Consider the following 21,995-nt stretch of genomic DNA (forward strand, 5'->3'; position numbering starts at 1 on the left):
GGACGGGAACATTTTGACAGGCTGCTGCTGCTGTTCGTACCACTCGCTTTCATCGCCCGGGGACAGGCGCAGCGCAGGGAAAGCGCGCAAAGGTTGCCCCAAGCTGCGCGGGCCCCTACGCCCATAAACGCCGGTCCCCGCATAGCCCCCCGCTCTCCTAGTGCCAGCCTGGCAAATGAAAACAGAGAGAACCCCACGCCCCATAGCGCTTTGCATAACTGCAGATGACCGGCTGTCTGTGCTACAGGGGCCACAGTGCTTCACGCGGCCAGTAGCCTCCTCCCCAGCGCAGGAGCAGCACCGTCGCTGGCTGCTTCCAAACTCAGCAACCAAGAGGCGCAGAGCCCGGGCTGCACCTTCTTCTAAACGCAAAGGCAAGCAATAAGGCTCGCCCCACCCCGCAGCCCAACCCTGCCTAGTGCGCAGCTGCGCCTGAAACACCACACCCGGTCCTGTCCAGCGTCTCTCTCTCTCTCTCTCTCTGTCTGCGCATGCGCCTTCGCCTTCGCCTGGCAGCGGTGCAGCTCCCCCCCCCCCGCCCGTGGGTAGCCGTGAGTCGAGAGCGGCGCGCATGTGCGCGCGGCGGGGACGCCCTGAGCCTTGTCGGTTGCGGCAGCCCCGGTGTTCTTTGAACCCAGTAACCGCCGTCTCGCGCTCCCCCTGCCCATGGAATCCTGAGACCGATTTGAAAATAACGGCTGTTTCCTGCGGTCTGGTAATGGGGTTGTAACCGCCGGTGCGTTGGCCTGGGCATAGTCGCTCGCCCTTGTCTCCCGCACGGAAAGAGCCGCTCCTTGCCAGGGGCCTGGGGTGCCCCGCCCGGCAGCACCGCGGTCACCCGGGGCGGCTCCTCCGGAACCTCCTGCTTCCCCTGGACTCCTGCGGGTAATAGCCTGGGCGCTGGGAACCTGCAGTGACTTGTCCAAGGTAAGGGACCCGGAGCTCCTGACTTCGTGAGGGAAGGTGAAGCGATGGGTGGGGGAAAGGTTCCCGATCCTGCGGTGAATTAGGGGTGGTAATTGCAGACCTGAGAGGGAAAAGAAAATAAATATTCAAATCCTCTCACTGCAGCCGGCAGTGAATTTGAATATTTATGTACGAAATTTGTATTTGGTGCGTGCATTTACGTGTGGAGGGGTGTGTGTGTGTCTCTATGTATCTCATGTACTTCTGTATATTTGTTATGTGGGACCCCCAAGTGCTAGTCAGATGACACCTTCCTGTCCCCACTGATGGCTCTGCAGGTGCATTGGGAGGTGGTAATGCCCTATTGATGAGATAAAGATCTCTGTGTTGAGCTGCTGCAATTAAATTACCGCTAATGTTTAAATTTTGCATTTCTGTGCACTTTGGGGCACCATGAATCAGGGTATGTTGGCAGCTTTCTGAAGCTGAGAGGTTATGCTGGAGGTGGGACTTAGGGATGTAATACTGTAGTCAATTACCCTATTAACCGATAAGCAAAAGTGTATAGGTTAATGCTATAGACTACATGCATTTCTTCTCCTCCCCCGCCAGTAAATTTTTTAGCAGGCTGGCCAGCAGCCTGTCTCAGTCCTGGCTTACGACGGGTCCAGGCCCTACCTTTGCTGTGGCTCTGTATAAAGTGTCATTAGGAGGTATGTGGGCAAGCAGCCCAGCTCAATTCCAGCTGTGCTGGGTTCAGGAGCTCACTCCACCCTCCACTCCCTGGAGAGGAGCTGCTGCCACCTCTGTATCTGAGGCACCAGCACAGGTGACAGGCAGCTGGTCCACAAGGGGAGCTGGTATTTAAACTGCCTCCCTTCACAGACCAGCTTCTACCTGGCACCCAATGCTGCTGCCTCTGATGAAGAGGTAGCAGTGTGGTGTGGCAGAAGGCTCCTTGTGAATGAGGACAGATTGCACTGGCTGCTGACCCCGCTTCCAACTATAGAATAGTTGAATAACTGATAAGAATTCATGAGTTTACTCAACTATTCAGTTAACTAATATTTAACATCTCTAGTGGGAGCAACATCTGAAGCCTTCCCTTTGACCCCTGTGTGGCACAGAGAGCCACACGGATCAGCCAGCTGCTTTGGGTGGCAGTAGGGATGTAAACTCCCTTTTAATCAGTTAACCGGCTAAGTGTTATGATTAACCTCTTAACTGATTAAATGGGGGTGGGCTGAAGCAGCCCCCTCCCCTACTGCAGGCTGGTGGCTGCTACAGAACCTGCTGGTTTACTGTAACTGGTTAGCAGTATCCAGTAAGGCTGATGTTTACTGGTTAACCATTCACATCCCTAAATGGCATGGAGCTACTCCATGTCCAAGGGTCCCAGTAGGGTGGGCCGTGGGCCAGATTAAAAGGCTTGTTGGGCTGGATCTGCCCAGTGGGCCAGATCTTGCCTGCCCCTAGTGTAACTGATTCAGTAGTATTTGCTTATATTTGCTTAGAGCCTGGAATGATGGGTCATTATTTAAGTGATGGTAAATTCAAGTGTTGGCATTTCAAGTATTTTACTGATCATCATAGTTTGAGAGGAGATGAAGCTTTCAAAAGATTTACACACACTAATCTGAGCAATTATTTTGGGTAAGCAAGGGGTATGATTAACTTGATTTTCCTCAAGGAGCAGTGCTTAGTTTCCAGCATTAGGGAAGACCGCCTTAAATCTCTAACTTTCCTGTGAGGAGGTAAATTAAATCACTTCTTAAATGCCTTTTTTATTATTTCTGCTATGTCTGCAAATACAGACGTTAAAATATCTTTTCAGCTGACAGTTAAAAAGCAGCGGTAACAATGTTTAGAATCCTTTTCAGATACAAAATTTGTGTCCGCATATGCACTTGCAAATATGAGCCAGATATCCACATTAATATCTGCATATGAGGATACCTGTGGACATAACGTGGATATCTGCAAATTTGGAGGATTCTAAATACAAAATTTATGTCTATAACCACCAAAATGAGCTGTGGATATCTGTACATATCCACGGATCTGCAGATTTGCAGGGTTCAAAAACAATATTGTCGTCTTAGTGCTTCACAGGCTAGTTGCATGGTGTCATAGAAATACAAGGCATTACTTAGGGCTTAGATAATTTTCTCTTCATTTCAGAAAGAGAATGCAGAATTAACAGGACTGAGAGAAGCTCACTGAAAGTGCCAGGTATGGCAATATTCTTGAGATAGATCTGGGAGTAGATAAGTATAAGGATTGAGGCAAATTCTGTGAAAAGTGCATCAGGCAAAATAATGCTCTTGTCTATTCTAGAGCAATCTGTGGAATTGTTTCAAAGCAAATAATTCATTTTCATCATGATTCTCTTTTTAGTTAATATGTAGAAAATGACCTACTGTTTTTTTTATTATTTGTGAATTTTAATGTGATTCAGATAGGAATTCACATCACTGAGATTTGTACATGACAAAGGTCTTAAAAATAAACAGGAAAAGCAGACAGCTTGTCGAGAAACATGTACTTTGGTAGGACATGTTGTTGAACAGGTATTTATCATAAGTAGAGCCTATGGATGAGGAGAAAAAGGTGGTTTGTTATAGGAGCGTTTAGTGTAGTCAATTAACTGATAAACCAAAGCTTATAGGCTAATGCTATTGACTACACGGATTTTCCTCTCTCTTCCCCTGCCAGTAAATTTTTTAGCAGGCTGGCCAGCAGCCCAGCTCAGTCCTGGCTTGCAGTGGGTCTGGGAGCTCAGGCCCCCCCACCTGTCCCAGACAGGGACTGTTGCCACCTTTTTATCAGAAGCAGCACCACAGAGTGACAGGCAGCTGGTCCGTGATGGGAGCTGGTTTATAAACCGGCTTCCCTTGCAGACCAGCTCCTATCTGGCACCCTGCGCTGCTGCCTCTGATACAGAGGCAGCAGCGCAGAGTGGCAGGGGTCTTCTCGGGAGTGAGGCTGGTGTGCACTGGCTGCTGGCCTCACCACCAGGGACTATAGAATAGTCAACTAACTGATAAGAATTCATGAGATTACTCGACTATTCAATTAACCAATATTTAATATCCCTATTTTGTTATGGTGGCTGATACTGACAATAAATGTTTATGATGTGGTGCAGCGAGTTAATAGTAGAGTATCACAGTTTGAGCTTTGGTTTCTGTTGCCAAATGCAGGAAATGAGAAAATGCATTTTCAAGGAAAGTAACCTAATTGATTAATTTAAAGAATTTTATTTTTAGTGGTTACATAATTACATATTAATGTATCCTAAAGAAAGAATTCATACTTTCAAGATATTTTATGCACATTTCATTAAGTATAATGGAATTAGATAATAGGTTACTGTAAATGTATGTACTAGGTAGTTAGTCTTTTTATAAGTCTTTTAAAATACAGGTAATAGTGCATTCAGTGTTATAAAATTTTCATATTAGTACTAGTGCCTATGTAATACAGTGATAGTCATATTTGCAATAGCTTAGTTTTTGCTCTTGTGTATTTGGCATATACTGTACAGACCGGACCTCCCCTTATCCAACACCCTCAGAACCTGACTGGTCCCGAACAAGGAGTTTTTGTTGGACTAGAGGAGGTCATTTCTGGCCCCCCTGCCACCAGGCTCCCAATCCAGCTCTACTTCTGGCCTGGCCACCAGCCTCCTGGCTGGCTCCCCCACAACACCAGCCCAGCTGGGCTTGTGGCCATAGCAGAGCTGCCAACTCCCCTGCTGCTAACCTCTCTGCTGGTTCTGCCTCCTGCCCCTGGCCCTTTGGCCCCGCCACGAGCCCAGCTGGACTGTTGCAGCAGGGTTTTTGGATGCCAGCACCCTTGCATACAGCCTGGCTGGGCTCCCAGCTCCTGCAGAGCTCCAGCTACTGACCATCCACTGGAACTCTGGTCCAGGAACATCCGTGGTCTGGCTGGACCAGAAAGTCCTGGTTAAGAGTAGTTCAATCTGTATAACTTTAATTTGTTAGCTTTCTTTTAACACAGAGTATTGGATCTTGGATTTTAGTAAGTGTAACTTTTACATCATAAACTACTTTATGAATTTGGTAGCTTAAATATTTCAGTAATAAAATGTTGAGGCTCTTAGTGTTTGTTTCTAGTACATACTATTGTGTAGACACTGATTCAGAATGTGGCCTGTTGACCATGAGTTTTTATTTTTGTTTTTTTAATTAGTTAGAAAATAGACCTGTAGTAGCAATATGTATCTTTAGTAAATTAATCTTTCCTTTGTCATCTGGTGAGAAGATAATTATTTTAATGTGCATGTAAAAAGATGTTGTTATAATGCTGTTGACTTAGTTATGAAATTAAAATCTGATCTCATATTAAATCTCACTGTTGAAAATTCAGTAGAATAATTTTATTTCTGGTTTGGTTTTGTGTTTGTTTCAGTTTTCCTGATGCTTCTCCCAAGCTCTAGAACGTCTTCATAGTTTAGTAAGTCTTGTGTTGAGTTTACGGTTCTAGAGCATTTGGGTAGGCTCTTGAAAGCCCAGCCATTTTCTTCTCTTGCATCTTCCTTCAAACCACAGATGTCTCAAATAGTTCCATAGTATGTTTTGGCTTGAGTAGCATGAACAGCTTCAGAGCTCCAGGAATACATTTAGGAGCCCGAAGTGAAATATAAACTGTGATCTGCTATGTTAGCGCCTTCTGGAGCATCAGTGCCCATAAAGTGTAGTTCAGCGTATGTGTCTCAAATTATTTGTTTGTGTTCTATAATCACATATTACTCTAGAAAGGATTTCACTGTGTGAAGTGAGCTTCTACACCTTGTCTTAAAGTATTGACACCTGCATGGCCACTATCATGCCAGATATCAATTATAGTGCACCTCTCAACACAAGAATACATCACTGCTGTTGTAGCCATGCAGCATATTCATGTCCCTGTCCCTGTACCAGTAAGATAACTGGTACATCAGGTTTGCTAAGGCAGTTGGTGCTTTCAGCTGAGAGTGATATTAGAGTAATAGCAGTCAGTAACTGCAACTTAGAATCCAGCCGACAGCACCAATGGGAGCTTTAGTTTCATGTGTGGGCTGTGAATATTTTAAATCCAGTTTTCCAGGTTGAGGCTTTTTAAGTCACTGATGACAGATGCCACATTATTCTCTGTATTAAACACCTGTGTAGTCTCAACACTGACTTACCAGTATTATTGAGACATTGTGACTCCCATACTTATTTAGACATCAGACACTTGGCAAGGTTTAATCAGTGTGCGTCGGGTTTTATTATGACAACAAATCTACCACTGAGCATGTTGCATCTTGTATGTGCTGGATAATGCAACAAATGACAAGTATTGTGGGGTTCATGATGAGCTGTCCAAAAGTGAGCCTTGTTTCTCAGAGACTGGCATGGCACAGGAAGCACTGGTACATAGAACTGAGCACAGAGGTTTCTGGTAGGGAACATGATTTAGGACAAGTGATCTCAAGTAGAGATGTAAAATCCCATTTAATTGTTTAACTGCTTAAATGTAGTGTTTAACCGATTAAATTAAACAAATTAAAAAGGAGGGGGTGAACTGTAGTCACCCTCCCTCTCCACAGTAGGCAGGGACTGCTTCAGTCTGGCCAGAGCAGCCGCTGTCCATGGTGTGCCCTATGGGGCTGGAGCAGCCTCTTGCCTGCAGCAGACGGGGAGCTGCTCCAGCCCCCACTGGTTAACGGAAAACAGTAAGCATCACCTGTGGGCCTTGTGGGGGCCCATGAAAACGTATAGCATTCTACAAGTAAAATATAATATTAGTTTAATGCACAATATTGCATCTCCACCACCTAAATACAAGAATTAAATGACAATCTGATTATTGGTGGTCTTTACAGAACTAGCCAAGAACCATTGTGAGATTATTTAGAAAGGTATCTCTGTGCGTAACATTCTTTTTTCGTGTGAAACTCACTGTGAGCATATGTGGCCTGGACCACACTAAAGTCAATTACACCATTTACACCATTAGTGAATTTGGCCCTATTAATTGTCATAACATCAGAATAGGATTTTGCCTTTGTTTCCAAATTATCCCCTCTTCTTCCCTGTAACAATGGCAGTAGCATGTCTTACCTCCAGGAGAATGGCTGTGTATATAAACCAGAGTTACATATAGAGTTGCTTATTAGAATGTATACAGCATTTCCCATCTCCATTGGGGAAATACTACAAATTAACTTTCTTTTATCTCTGTTGGGATTAGCAATTTTGAGAATCCTACTGTAGATAAACTACCAGTTGACATGATATTTTAAGCACTGGATGATTTAATCCAGTCTGAAGAAGGTTTAATCAATAGGGTACTTGAAATGCTGGTAGCTGCCTACACAAGATTTCCCAACATTTTTGTCATTCGTGGAGCTGCCCTAGTATGAGAAGAGATGAAGAATCTTCTTGTAGATAAGGCCAGAGTCAGTGTCAGAGTTGGGAACAGGACTCTATAAATCCTGGCTCCCACATCTGTGCTTAAACCAGTGATGGGCTACTTAGCTAGTGAGTGGGATGCACGAGTGACACTCCTTCATCTCAGTAGGCTGTAAGATTGTCATAACAGACTGTTTCCCAGGATAGTAGAGTTTTGCTAACTGCACCCGTGTACCTAGCATTTGCAGTGTGCCAATTAAACTGTTGCAGCTTTTTGGATACAGAGGGAACACATAGCTTTCACAGTCAATATTGTATGCATTCAGCATGCATCTCACTTCACCTGTTGTTGCTTTATATGTGTTGTTTTAGTAATATCAGTGGGGAAAAAACTATGCAGAAACAAACCAGCGACCCTGCATATGGACAACGGTAAACAAAATGTCTTCTAGGCCACACACAGAACAAGGTGAACTGCATGCAGCTCTTGGGCCATATGTTGCCCACAACTGGCTTACCCTGTGTTCAACAAGGTGGATAAAAACTGGCTGGTTTCTTTGGTTGGTTGTTTTGTTTTGTTTTGTTTTGTTTGTTTAAAAGGGAAAATAACATTTTAAAAAATCAGATTTTGATTGCTTTACTTTTTTTCTTTTTAAAAACTGCTTAAAATGAAATCTGAATTTAATACGAAATTTCTTGTGGATTAAATTCATTATCTCTAAAACATTTAAATAAAAATAAATATGCTGAAATCACAAACCTCTATCAAAAATTTTGAACTAATTCATATTATTAGAGCTAAAGGTTGTTTTTCTATATAAAGAAAGAATTTTTCCAATTATTACTTTTGAGGTCAGGCTTTATAAGTATAGCACAACAGGTCAGCCTTAAGTAATTTAAGAAGGTCACAATTTCAAGTAGAACCTAGGGATGTAAAATAGAGTTTAAACAGTTAACTAGTTGAACTAAAATGTTTAACCGGTTAACCGTGAACCTTCTGGTGGCGGCTGCCTGGCCCAGATCCTGCCTGCCCCCACTTGGGCCCTGGGGCTGGAGCAGCTGCTCCATGGGGCTGGGTTGGGGACCCACTACCCAGGCTCCAGGACTGGGATGGCTGGTCTAGCTGGGGTCCAAGCTGCTACTCTGCGAGGCCTGGCGTTGTCCTACCCCCACTCATTTGCAGGGCCGCGACTTCTGTGTGACTGGGCCAGGGTTTGCTGGGGCTGCTGGCAGGGCTGCTGTGGGTCTGACCTGGTTAACTGGTTACCTATCCAGTAAGATTATCCATATAACTTTTTATATCCCTAGTACAAATTTAGATTCCAGTCACTTTTACTCAAGCATATTTGAAAATGTTCCAAAGGCTGATCTGAAATCAATTTTAATTCCAGTTAAATCTTAATGCAACTTGACACCAATGACCAAAAAGTCAGTTTTCTAGTATTTAGGCAATGTATCATTCACCATTTTCTAACATACTAAAATAATACAATTAATAAGAATTTGAAAATATTTAGTTATATAGCTGCTAAGATAAACATATATTTTTATAATGTATATTGTAGGTAGCAAAATTATTTTCCAAATCTAGCAATCAACACGTTTTAGTGATTGTATCAACCAGTGAGAATGCATCTTTCTTCAATTATTTTCTAAAGTACAAATGGAAGAGTTGATTAATATTGTTTGAAATCAATTTTCTACTTGGTGATTTAAATTGCCAATCAATCTACCCTGTCTTCCTTAATGTATTGCTTTGTTGACATGCAGTTTGGAACATCCCATACTCACGTTATTCTGCAACTGTGGAAAGCTGGTACATAGGTTATCTGTAGAGAAAAATTACTTGCCTTGTAATTCTGCCTATCTAAAGATATTATTAGAGGATTCTTACTCGTATTCATATCGGAATTTAGGCATCTTCTTATGAGGTTATGTTTTTTCTTTTATGTGTAATGCAATTAACTGTGAGGTCATACACCCAAAAGCAAAGAATATAGGTCACACTTACAAGATCAGAGAACTATATATTTGAAAGTAGTCATCCAGAAAGAAACTTCGTGGGTCATGATGGATAATCAAGTGAACAGGAGCTTCCTGTGTGGTATGGTGGCTAGGGGAGCAAAGTCATCCTTGTATTTATAAATGAAGTCAAGATCACAGAAGTAGGAGATGCTCTTGCTACTAATTATGGCATTGTTGAGATCGCTGTTGAAATATTGTATCTATTTCTCGAGTCAACACTTGAAAATTTATGTTGACAATCAGAGAATTCAGAAAAGACCTACAAGAGCAATTTGAGTTCTAGAAAAAATGTGCTGCAGTAATAGAGTAAAGAAGGTCAATCTGTTTAGTTGAGCCAAAAGAAAGGGTACTTGAGCACAGTGAAAATACAGGGAGAGAAGTTGGAGGTGATTTGTGGTGTGGTCTAAAATGTAATGTTTATGATCTGTGGGAACACCATGAAGAGAGCTTCTACAGTATAGTCTGGAATCAGAAAATCTTAATATGTGGGACTTGAGAATAGGGTTCTTCCTCAAGGATGTAGGGTGGAAGATTTTTAAGTTAAGTATATGTATGTAGATATATCAGGAAAGAAAGTAAATGAAAAATAATTGAACAAAGTAATATCAACCTGGCCTCACAGCTATTTTATGTTGTTTATGTTACCCTTTTACATACCAAGCTAGTTATCTTTGAGGGAGCACTTGATGATAAAGACTTACTGTTACTGGAATAGGAAAATGCCATGGTGTCTTGGCAAATACTTTTCTCAGTAAATAATTTTGTAATATTAAAGGCTTTGTGTGTTTAGAGGCAGAACCATTCAATAGCTGAAAGGGAAAAATACTTTACAGTCAACATATTACACAAACTATAGTGAGAGATTGTGCCATATACACTCTCAAAGAAACTGAGGAGCAACCTAATCAACATCCTTATACAGCAAACAGGAGAAGATGAAGAATGAGCTCTCAGAACTGCAGCCTCTCATAAAAATAATTTCTTTTTTAGTTGTTGTTATATATAACCCAGCCTCAGTAATTTCCACTCCAGTTAATCTGATGAATGGAGGATTGGCCACAGGATTCCTCGTTGTTTTATACAGTCACTGTGCTACTAGTATCTATTTGATTGATTGGCTGTTTTAAGAAACCTTGAGTGTGAATGTTGCTATTGTCGCACCAAAAGTTTTGTTATACTGTGGAGTTTACCCACATACACTCTGTTTTATGAAAACATTGAGGAAGTAAAATATTTGTGTGGGAGAGTATTAACATTAAATAAACAGATTTTTATTTCTCTTTTGATGTTAAAACTGCAGGAGGAATTCAGGGATAGGAATAAATGAGGCAGGAAAGTGAAGCATGTTGGGCCATCACAGATAAGGATTCTTTTGGCTGAGAGGAGCAGCTTGCTGTATTTATTTTACTGGCACATGCAATCTTCATTTTGACAGGTTGACCCCTCCCAGGTTACCCTGAATATATGAGGTTTGAAGATGGAATGCAGCTTTGCCAGTTTGTATAATATTGCCTATTACAAAGGCAGTATATATAAAATAATGATGACTCAGGTGTTCTTAATTCTAAATGCATCAGAGTTAAAAGAAAACTTCACTGTATCTTTCATATAGTTTTGGTAAATCCGAGTAACAGGAATCCTTAAAACAAGATTCATATTCTGTGCAAGTTCTAAAATTGTGTTATATACTATAGGATACTATTTATGTTGTGTACAGTACCATATAATAAACAGTAAGCTTCTTCTCTAATCCTGCAACTCATAGAAGAAAAGTGGCTAAGAAATGTTCAAGAGGGTGGAACGTTACAAGGTTCATGTCCTTTTATATTTCTCTTATAATAATTTTATGATAACCTTAAGCTAAATGTTAAAGATATCTCAGCAGTTCCAATAAAAACAGTTTACTAAAGGGAACTTACAGCGAAACTTTTTGTGAGCCATTACTTGGCATATAAAATTATTCTTGCTCCAGGGCAAACTTTTGACCAAAAAATCTTAAACTTAAATATATGCTAATTAGTAGGTATCCTAGCGTTCCTCTCTTTAATAAATCCCTCCCTAACATCTACCCCATCTCTGACTGCTCGAAAAAGCAGAATTCTCTTAGGCCTGATTGCTGCTATGGTGATGTCTTTTCTGTCCCCCATTGCTTTCATGAGAATTGGTGTATGAATAACTCAAAGATGCTTTATGCAAAGTACACTGTGTGACATGCCATTTTAAATGTTGTAGTCCACTGAATCCTATTTGTGTGCTTTCATTCTTCTTGTATATAACGTTAGAAATATTAAGTGGGAACCTGTTTTATTAGTCTAGGTATTCTAGCAAAAGCCATTTAGTGATACTTTAGGAATTTGATGGCTGGGTGATCAAGTCAACAACTTGTGAATGGTTTTGTTTTTCCTGTAAATCCAAATTGTGGTTAATCCTACAAAAACATGTGACCATGCCACCTGATGCTGGAAGCCATTTAGGATCTGGTACCTTTCCATTCAAGGTGAGGAAAAATTTGATCTTAACACAAAGAAATCCCAGCTGGAGCAAAGGAATATAAAAGGAGGAAACAAACAATGGGGGAGTGACATGATGCCAGGAGAACCTCTACTTTACCACTCAAGATGCCTGCTGGAAACTAGGGATGTTAGGGATGTTAAAATGCAGGTAACTGGGTAAGGATGTAACAGCTGACAACTACAGTGGTTACACGCACCTGCAGTGGGGTGGCAGCCAGCTCCATGGGAGCCAGCACGTACCATCTCCTGCCTGCCAGTCCTGCTCTTGGGAAATCAGCTGCCATCCCACACTGCAGCAGCATGGGGTGTCAGCTAGTTCCCTGGGAGTGGAGCAGCAGCCTGGGTGTAACCAGTCATGGTAACCGATAAGCCCAGGCTTACCAGTTAACCATGTAAATGGTTTTCCTATTACATTCCACTGGAAACATCTAAAACTGAACAGAGGAAAGATTGAGCCCAAGCTAGGAAGCTGCCTAGCTTGTGAAAAAGATACTTAAAACAATGCTTAGGGTAAGAATTTCATTTAACAAATGTCTTCACTGTTTTAGGATTAGCTGGTGTGTTTTGTTTGTTTTGGTTTAGGAATTTATTTGATCTGTTTTCACTTGCAACCTCTTAAATCCTACTTTTTATACTTAATAAAACATTTTTATTATCAAGCCCAGTGTAAATAATTGTTAAATAATTGTTACCTGGGGGGAGGGGAAGTGCAATCATGGTGCATATCTCTTTCATTGATGAAGACGACAAACTTCTAAGTTTTCCCTGCATAAAACTTTTTTTTGTACAGAGTTAGATGGTTTTATTTGGGATTTTGGTCCTCTTTTGTGGGCTGTGTTCCTGGGTGCTGTCAGTGGCCTTTTAGCTGAGCTCTCAAGAGGTATGCTGGTTCTATGTCTGTGTTACTGTGCTGGGGGCCTGTTACCTCAACTGTACCTGGGTTGTGGGAGATGAGAGCTTCTGGCCTAGCAAGACAGTGTGGTGGGGCATCCCAGAGGGCAGGATGGTAGGCTTAGCAGCATGACCATCATAGTGGGTGACAATCCCAAGGGGGCCTCTGTGATTGAACCCGTAACATTCTCTTCCATCTCTCTGGCTACATTGAAAGGAGGGGGCAGGGTGCCTACTAGCCTACTAGATTGTTGTGAAGGGGGCTGTTTTTTCTACTTTAGTCCCTGATCCTTTTCACCTCCATTTTGGGAGGAGTCCCACTTCAGCAAATAACTTCGATATTTGGATCAGCTATTGCTTATGGCTCTTCCTAGCAGCAGTAGAATGAAATTGTTTGTGAGAGGCTGAATAGTGCTTATGGGGTTCTGAATGGTGGTAGTAAATAAGCAACAAGATACTGACAATGACAAGCTGCTTCTTGGCAGAACTATGTGGATCAGCAGACTTGGGTGCAGATATTATGTAGTCTCTGACCAAGGCATCATTCTAAAATGAAGCTGAAATTCTGTAGGTGAAATTCCCTTGTTCCTCTCTCAGGAAAGAATGCCAGAGATATCTTGCACTAAGCAGTACAATCTGCTTGCCATGGTATTATAAATAAATAATCCTGATTTATATTTGTTTTTTATTTCAGATCTGAAATTTGAGTTCTGACTTGTGCATTCTTGCAAAAGAAATCTGTCGACTATCGAAAAAAATGGGGACTCCTGGATCGGGTAGGAAAAGAACTCCAATAAAAGATAGATTCTCTGCAGAAGATGAAGCCTTGAGTCACATTGCCAGAGAGGTCTGTCATTATTACATTATCTAACATATAAAGGGCAAATGAAAATTGCTTAACCCAGAATGGATACATACATTCAAATTAAAACTGTTGTCACTTTAGGAACTATACATTCAACAATTACTAGTTGCAGGTTTTGGATAATTGTTATTAAAATTGAAGTATTGAAATACATAATAACCTAAAACATTACAGTAATATATTTCAGTTTAGTTTAATTTTAAAGTGTATTGTAGATATTGTTGTTTTACTCTCTAGTAATTGGTTATATATTTTCCAAATAAATGGCTTTTAATCCAAAAATGTTTTGAAAATCTATATTTCTTTACTGTGACTTGACCTAAAGCATGGGGTTATTTATGTTGAATTAAAAGATAAGAACGGCCAAACAGGGTCGGACCAAAGATCAGTCTAGCCCAGTATACTATCTTCAGATAGAGGCAAATGCCAGGTGCTCCAGCATAAATGAACAGAATGAGTAATCCCAGCTTCTGACAAACAGAGGCTAGGGACACCATTTCTACCATCCTGGCTAATGGCTATCCTCCATGAATTTAACAAGGTTAAAAAAAGAACTAGATAATGCCCTGGTCTTCAGTGTCCTTTGGCAGGGAGTTCCACAGATTCTGGTGAGAGACTTTTTAAAATTGCTATTTCCTCTCTGTCACTTCTGTTGTGAGCATGCAAAATAATTGAACATGAGAATTCTAAAATACCATCAAATACCATCTGTATTACCATCAAAGCAGCAAGAAACAGAGTTAGGAATCTGGGTGGATAAAAATAAACGATTTAAAAAAAATACACCAGATTTTTCTTTTTTAAAATATCAATAAAATGTTAATTTTTTCTTTTAAAAATAATTTACTATTAAATCTCATCACAAATATGCTTGGGAAGTTGAAATGCATTTCATCAGCTAATTGAATAGTCGATGGAATTTCAAGTAGTCGATGGATTAGTTGATAAGGGGGAGCTAACCCTCCTTTATAAGGAGCCCCAGAAGCTAATCCTGCTATGCTTCTGCCCTTTAAACGTATTAAGCTCTACTTAATACATTTAAAAGGCAGAAGCGTAGTAAGCAGACCAGATGTGAGTCAGGAATCAACTGATTCCCAGTTTGTGCCCAAACTCCCCACTATGCCTCTGCCTCCCCTGCTCTCCCTGCAGAGACAATGCTGGGGGAACTGGCTTTTAAGCTTGCCCCTACCCCCTTTGCTGCTTCTCTTTGATAGAGGTAGCCAGGGGGAGAAGTGACTAGTGGAGTCACTACTCGACTATCTGATAAGCCTTTGTGTATCAGGTAGTTCACTAGTCATTTACATCCCTAAAATATGCTGCACTTACACTTACAGTCTGATTAAAAATGAGTTAATGGCTCTAGTCTATCAGCTCTTACTTCTTGAAAATTCTGGGCTTTCAATTTCTGTTTCTCAGCAGTTTAAAGTAACATGCAAAGAAAGATAGAGGCTGCGTAGGATTACTTTTGTTCTATGCTTATGTAGTGGACTTGGGCTAAGCATGGCACAGAAGTCAGTTAAGACATTGTCTTAAAGATGGAGAGTCAATATATAGGGAATGATGGAGAGAGCATAGAAAGGAGCAGTGGAGTGGACTGGAAAGAAAAATATTCCACGACACTTTTGCTACAGAAAAACTGTCGGGGCTTCTGGGCATGAGAGAGACCTTCTCTTGGAATATTTTGAAGAAATTTGTTCCCTGGGTAAAAAAGAAAGTGTCAGGCGTAAGACGTGCAAGAAGACAAGGCAGAGCCTAGTTGCAAGAATGAAACAACGTAAGGAAAACTAGTCATAGCAAGAAAATTATGTGGATATGGCTGAAGAACAAAGTGGATAAACTACAGGCAGTCCCCGAATTACGCGGATCCGACTTATGTTGGATCCGCAGACACGAACGGGGATTTTCTCGCCCCGGAGGACTGGAGCGGCGGGACGCCTGGTCCCGCCGCCTGCCTCCTCCGGGACGAGAAAAGCTGCTCCCAGTCTCCCTGGTCTGCTGCAGGAGCCAGCAGACCAGGGAGACGGGGAGCAAAGCGGCGCAGGACCCGGGGCCGGACCCGCGGCCGCTTCCAGATCAGCTGAAAGCGCCACGGGTCCGGCCCCGGGTCCTGCGCCGTTTTGCTCCACGTCTCTCTGGTCTGCAGACCAGGGAGATGCTGAGCAAAGCCGCGCAGGACCCGGCCGGACCCGCGGCGCTTCCAGCTGATCTGGAAGCGCCGCAGGTCCGGCCCCGGGTCCTGCGCCGCTTTGCTCCGCGTCTCTCTGGTCTGCAGACCAGGGAGACGCTGAGCAAAGCGGCGGAGGACCCGGGCCAGACCCGCGGCGCTTCCAGCTGATCTGGAAGCGCCGCGGGTCCGGCCTGGGTCCTCCGCTGCTTTGCTCCACGTCTCTCTGGTCTGCTGGGGGGGACGCAGCTAGTGCCCCCCTCAGCAGACCAGGGAGATGTGGAGCAAAGCCCGGGGCCTGTGGTAGAGCAGGTGGGGTGCTGCCGGTTGGTCCCGCAGCACCGCTCCTTGGCGCTACTGGACCAACCCGGCAGCACCCCAGCTACTCTGCCCCAGGAGTCCTGATTCAGCCGCTGCTGATCAGTTTCAGCAGTGGCTGAATCAGGACGCCTGGGGCAGAGCAGCTGGGGTGCTGCTGGGTTGGTCCAGTAGCGCCGAGGAGCGGCTGCGCTACTGGACCAACCCAGCAGCACCCGAGCTGCTCTGCCCCAGGCGTCCCCAAGTTAGCCGCTACTGAAACTGACCAGCGGCTGACTACAGGAAGCCCGAGGCAGAGTTGCTCTGCTCCTGGCTTCCTGGAATCAGCTGCTGATCAGTTTCAGCAGCAGCTGACTTGGGGACGCCTGGGATTCTTAAGTTGAATCTGTATGTAAGTCAGAACTGGTGTCCAGATTCAGCGGCTGAATCTGGATGCCAGTTCCGACTTACATACAGATTCAACTTAAGAACAAACCTACAGTCCCTATGTTGTACGTAACCCGGGGACTGCCTGTAGTTAGTAGCTTAATTCATTTTGCATTACATCATTCTTGAAGACAATATGCCTTTTAACATAACTGTGGTTTAACAATTAAATTCCCAAGATATTTGCTATGGTGGATATTGCTAGAATAGAAAGTTTAGCTTAAGATATCTTTATGGCTTGTTTAATTAGTTAGGTGATAATTTCATTTAGAATCTAAGTACAGTACAGAAAGCTGCAGTAAGAGACATCTAGGGTTGCCAGTTGCCACTGAGAGTAATTTTCTTATTTTATATCACATAATACATGCCTCTTATCATGGCCACAAGAGATAATGGCAGTGCCATAAATCTATTCCCTATTTTGCCTCAGTATAACTCATCTTTTCCAAGATGATGTCTGTCTGGATCTGTGCAAGTTTTTTCATAGCCGTTTGGAATGGAAATCCATCATCTTTTCCAAGTGAACCCCATTCTATATGTGTTTTCTCAAAAAACAGAAGTGTCAGTGAACTCATTGAGGGTTATTCCAAAATTAAGTGTGCTCTAAGCACAGCCAGTCTTGGCTTTTGTGGACGCTTGGAATCAGATCTGCATCCTTGCTGAAAAAAATGTAAATGATTAATTGAATAATAGAATGAGAAAAATTGAGAAGAATGAGTATTCAAAATAATTTTTTTATTAAGTTTGCTGATGATACTAAGGTGGGAGAGGTTGCAAGTGCTTTGGAGGATAGGGTCAAAATCAAAATGATCTGGACAAACTAGAGAAATGGTCTGTGGTTAACAGGATGAAGTTTAATAAGGACAAACACAAAGAACTCCACTTAGGAAGGAACAATAATTCTCTCACATACAGAGTAGGAAGTGGTTGCCTAGGAAGGAGTACTGCTGAAAGGGATTTAAGGGTCATAATGAACGACAAGTTAAACATGAGTCAACAGTTTGCAAAAAAAGCAAACATGGTTCTAGGATACATTTATCGGAGTGTTGTGAGCAAGACACGAGAAGTCATTCTTTCACTCTACTCTGCACTGATTTCAAGGAAGATATGGAGAAATTGGAGAAGTCCAGAGAAAAGCAACAAAAATGATTAAAGGTCTAGAGGGAAGAGTGGAAAAAACTGGGCTTGTTTAGTTTAGAAAAGAGAAGAGTGAGAGGGGACATTATAGTGGTTTTCAAGTATCTAAAAGGGTATCACAGGGAGGAGGGAGAAAAATTGTTCTCCTTGGCCTCTGAGGATAGGGCAAAAAGCAATGGGCTTAAATTGCTACAATGGAGATTTAGGTTGGACATCAAGAAAACTTCCTGCCCATCAGGGTGGTTTAAAGACTGGAATAAATTGTGTAGGGGGATTGTAGAATCTCTATTACTGGAGATATTTAAGAGCAAGTTAGAGACACCTGTAAGGGGTGATCTAGACCAGTGTTTCTCAACTTTTTTTTTATAAAGTACCCCTTTTTTCGAAAAAAAAGTACCCCCAGTACCTACAGTTTTCAGATACACAATTTTTTTTCTACCATTGCAACACATTTGTTTAAACAACTTAATTGTAGCCAGTCGGGAGATGAAATTTTTGTCTGTAAAAAGTACAAAAATAATAAAGTGCTGTAACACTTAAAAATTCAGGTTTTTTCCCAAATTTCAGTTGTGTTGACATACCCCCCCAGACTTCTCTCGAGTACCTCTATGGGTACTCGTACCACCGGTTGAGAAACACTGATCTAGACAGTACTTGGTCCTTGGACAGGGGCTGCTGCCAGAGCAGCTTCTCCCCGCAGCGAACCTTGGCCCACCATGGGCAGAGGCTGCTTTGCAGCAGCCTCCCCTTTCCCCCCACTATCTCTGATAGAGGCAGCCGGGGAGGGGAGGGAGGAGGTGGCAGACGGCACTGCAGAGACAGTGCTGGGGGGAGTGAGTAGGCATTACTCCACTCTGCTACCCAATAAGCATAAACTTATTTATAATCGATTACACACTAACATCCGTAGACATGGCTGACAAGTGATTTCACTAGAGCTTAACTACCTTTGGAAAACTTTTCCTAATTAATATCTAACCTAAATAAGCCTTGTTGCAGGTTAAGCTCATTACTTCTTGTTCTGTCTTCAGTGGGCATGGAGAACAATTGATCCCCATCATCTTAATAACAGTACGTTTAAAGACTGTTGTCAGGTCTCTCAGTAGTTATCTTTTCTCAAAGTAGTTGTCTATGCCCAGGAGTTATGCGGGCGTGGTGTGGGTGTGAGTGGGTTTTTTTTTTCAATTCCTCTTAGCTTGGTGTCATCAGCAAATCTAAGAGCACACTCCACTGTATTGTCTAAGTTATCAGTGAAAATATTGAATAGTACCAGACCCAGAACTAACCCTTGTGGGACCCCATTGCATACACCTTCTCAATGTGAGAATTACTGTTGTTCCTGTCTCCTTGCCTTGGAGCCCCTTGGAAGCCTCCTGCTTGCTGTGCAGGGTGTGGAAGGGAGAAGGTGTGTGTGTGTGTGTGTGTGTGTGTGTGTGTGTGTGTGTGTGTGTGTGTGTGTGTGTGTGTGTGTGTGTGTGTGTTGTCAGGGTGTCCCTCGTCCCCCCAATCCTGTATCCCATCTCCACACAGAGAGAAGGGGATGGAGGGAGCTCGGCAATGCAAATCTCTGTCATTCTTTCACACTGTGTGTGTGTCTATCATTCTCACAAACACACACTGTCCTTCCCTCTCATCTCCTGACCCAACACGTACATGGTCTTTTAACTAATTAAGCATTCAACTTATTAATGTTATCTAAATTGCTTTTCACCTAGTGGCTGGACAGCTATGAGGACCTCAGTTCAGAGCTTCTGGGGGCCCCCTACTGCCCATGGGAGCTCAGAGTTCCAAGGTCCCTTGCCACCAGCAGCTTGAAGCTCTAAAGGTCCCTGCTGCTCACTGCATCTGGGAAACTGTTGCGGGAGGGAATCCTGCAGCTTACAGAGACTGAAGTCACAGAGCTCTCTAGAAATCACAGATTTTGTAACAAAATTGTGCCTTAGTTGTCAGTTATTTATAGAGCTGTCAATCAAAGTTAACACTTTGAGGGAGGCAGCATCAGCGGAGAAAGTGGGCCCTGAAATCTCAGCCTGCAGCTGAATGAGGTCACATGTGTGAGAGAAGCCTGAAGCTTCAATTTGGGGGCGGGGAGGTGCAGGTGTGAAGCCTAAAGCCCCAGCTAGGTAGGAGGGGAGGTGCAAAATTCAACCTATATTTGAGAATAACCTAAATATTTAAAGAAATGGTATTCTGTTTTAACACTGCAATTACCACTTTAATCATGAGTAGTTTTTAATCACTTGATAGCACAGAAGAAGTGCTAATAACTAGGGCTAAGTAGAGGACCTATGCTTTAACCCGTTACTGGTAAGGGTGATACTTATTGTGTACTCGGTTAACCACTTACCCATTTCCATGCCTATAAGGGAGTGCTATTTATTCTTTCTCATAACACAAGAACTGAGGGTCACTGATTAAAATTGAGGCAGCAGAGGTTTAAACCAAACAAAAGGAAGTATTTCTTCACACAACACACAGTCAATCTGTGGAACTCTTTGCCAGATGATGTTGCAAAGGCCAAGATTATAATAGGATTAAAAAAAGAACTAGATAAATTCATGGAGGATAGGCCCTTCAGTTGCTATTAGCTAGGATGGGAAGGGATGGTGTCCCTACCTTCTGTTTGCCAGAAGCTGGGAAATGAGGGAAAGTGAATGGATCAACTTGATTATCTGTTCTGTTAATATTCTTTGAGGTACCTGATACTGACCGCTGTCAGAAGACAGGATGAACAGTCAGATGGACCATTGGTCTGACCCAGTATGGCCATTCTTATGTTCTTATTGGTACAGAGCCTGCATAACTACTGCCGCTGCAGCAATCCATCAGCTGATCTTTCATGCCCTTTAGTCGTCACTTATGAACAAGATCCCTAGATACTTTAATTCTTCCACTAAGGTCAACTAGCTATTTAGGCTGAGAGTTAAAATCATCCCACTTAGAGTTCAACAATCCCAGTTTCTTTGCACCGGCTATCAGCTCTTTAGTTTAGGGTGGTTTTCCTCCTGTACTTATTCATGTGTTCAGGAAATTAGCTGTTTGTTTCCATCCAGATTCCTGACTTTATCACTCAGGGTTTTCAGTCTTCTCCCAATAGCTGGTATGTCCGGGTCTGAGAAGGGAGCCTTCACATCCTTTTTGAGTCTATTTCTATGCTTCCTACTCACACTTCTTGCTGGCTCTGCAGTATTGCATTAATTTAATGTCTCCCTGATGTCTATCAAGAAAGGTGTTTTCTGCATATAGTGCCATGTATTATCAGTGATGCTGACACCTCCTCCCCCTCCCTCCAAAAAGTCATATGAGTATTAGTTCCTCTGGCAAGCTGCTTGGGTTGTTAAATTGATCAGAGTCCCCCAGACTAGATTAGGATAGAATCTGCCTTGTCCAGTGTGAATTACTGATAAAGAGGTAACTGAAGCTGGTAGTACTCTAAATCACTGATTTTTCAAGTAGGGGTATGTGTACTGTTGGGCGGGGAGGGAGGCTCAATAAACACAGGCCTCCCGTGAGATAAAACTCCTCATCTAAATATTAGCTTAGTTTTACAATAGATTACATGAAAAGCACTAATGAAATAAGTACAAGCTAAAATTTCATACAGTGTCTTTTGTACTATACACTAAAATAAACACAGTACTTATATTCCAACTGACATACAATTATATGGAGGTAAGAAGAAAATAAGTGATTTTTCAGTGCGGTGACAGATTTGTACTTCTGTGTAAGCAAATAATTTACAAGCGAATATTGTAAGTAAGTGAGGTGAAATTTAGGGGTACGCAAGACAAATCCGCCTTCTGAAAGGGGTATAGTGGTCTGGAAAGGTTGAAAGTCACTCATCTAAATAGACCTAATGGTGCAAGGGACAGAAAGTCTGTCTCTGTGTGGAAGCATGTAAGGGTAATGCAGTTGCAGAATGACAGTAGTTAATTTTTACCAGGACTGAGGGTTGGCATTTCTCAGCTTGGTTCCAGGTGCACATGGGTGCAGGAGTGGGATGCAGAGTTTACAGGTGAAGGAGGCATGGTGCAGTGCAGGGATGTATGAGGGTGCCCTTTGGCTGAATAGCCAGTGCTTTATTTATCAGGCTGACCCCTGGTACCTCTTTGCATACAAATTAAGCACTGCAGGGCTATCTACTGACTCTGAATTGCAGGACTTCGGCTTTGTCTACATTATTGAGTTCTGTCAACCAAACATAAGTCAATGCCCAAAAGTGCACATAATGAAAATCAAAATATATTGTTCATACTAGCTCCCTTTGGTGATAGATCCTGTCCACATTGGGGGCACCCTCATTAACAGTGTGAGCCTGACTAGTATATGAAGAGTAAATGTGTTAG

The 21,995-nt window shown here is 42.6% G+C and overlaps 1 protein-coding gene across 23 annotated transcripts in view; it reads left to right on the top strand.

Moving 5' to 3' along the window:
- The window catches only part of LRRFIP2 (LRR binding FLII interacting protein 2), a 123,291-nt gene that overhangs the window by 23,611 nt on the left and 77,685 nt on the right, over nt 1-21,995 (top strand). For 8 of the 23 annotated variants that reach the window (XM_014574053.2, XM_014574057.2, XM_006124016.2 and 5 more), the window contains exons 1-2: nt 515-927; nt 13,434-13,586. In XM_014574053.2, the coding sequence (XP_014429539.2) occupies nt 13,497-13,586 (90 nt within the window). In that variant the 5' untranslated portion in view covers nt 515-927; nt 13,434-13,496. Of the gene's footprint in view, nt 1-513; nt 928-3,087; nt 3,139-13,433; nt 13,587-21,995 lie in introns of those variants that run through there. The other 15 variants (XM_025185126.2, XM_014574058.2, XM_025185127.2 and 12 more) reach the window with 6 other exon arrangements.

The sequence above is a fragment of the Pelodiscus sinensis genome, chromosome 2 (genome assembly GCF_049634645.1).
Source record: "Pelodiscus sinensis isolate JC-2024 chromosome 2, ASM4963464v1, whole genome shotgun sequence".
In the NCBI taxonomy this organism is placed as follows: domain Eukaryota; kingdom Metazoa; phylum Chordata; order Testudines; family Trionychidae; genus Pelodiscus; species Pelodiscus sinensis.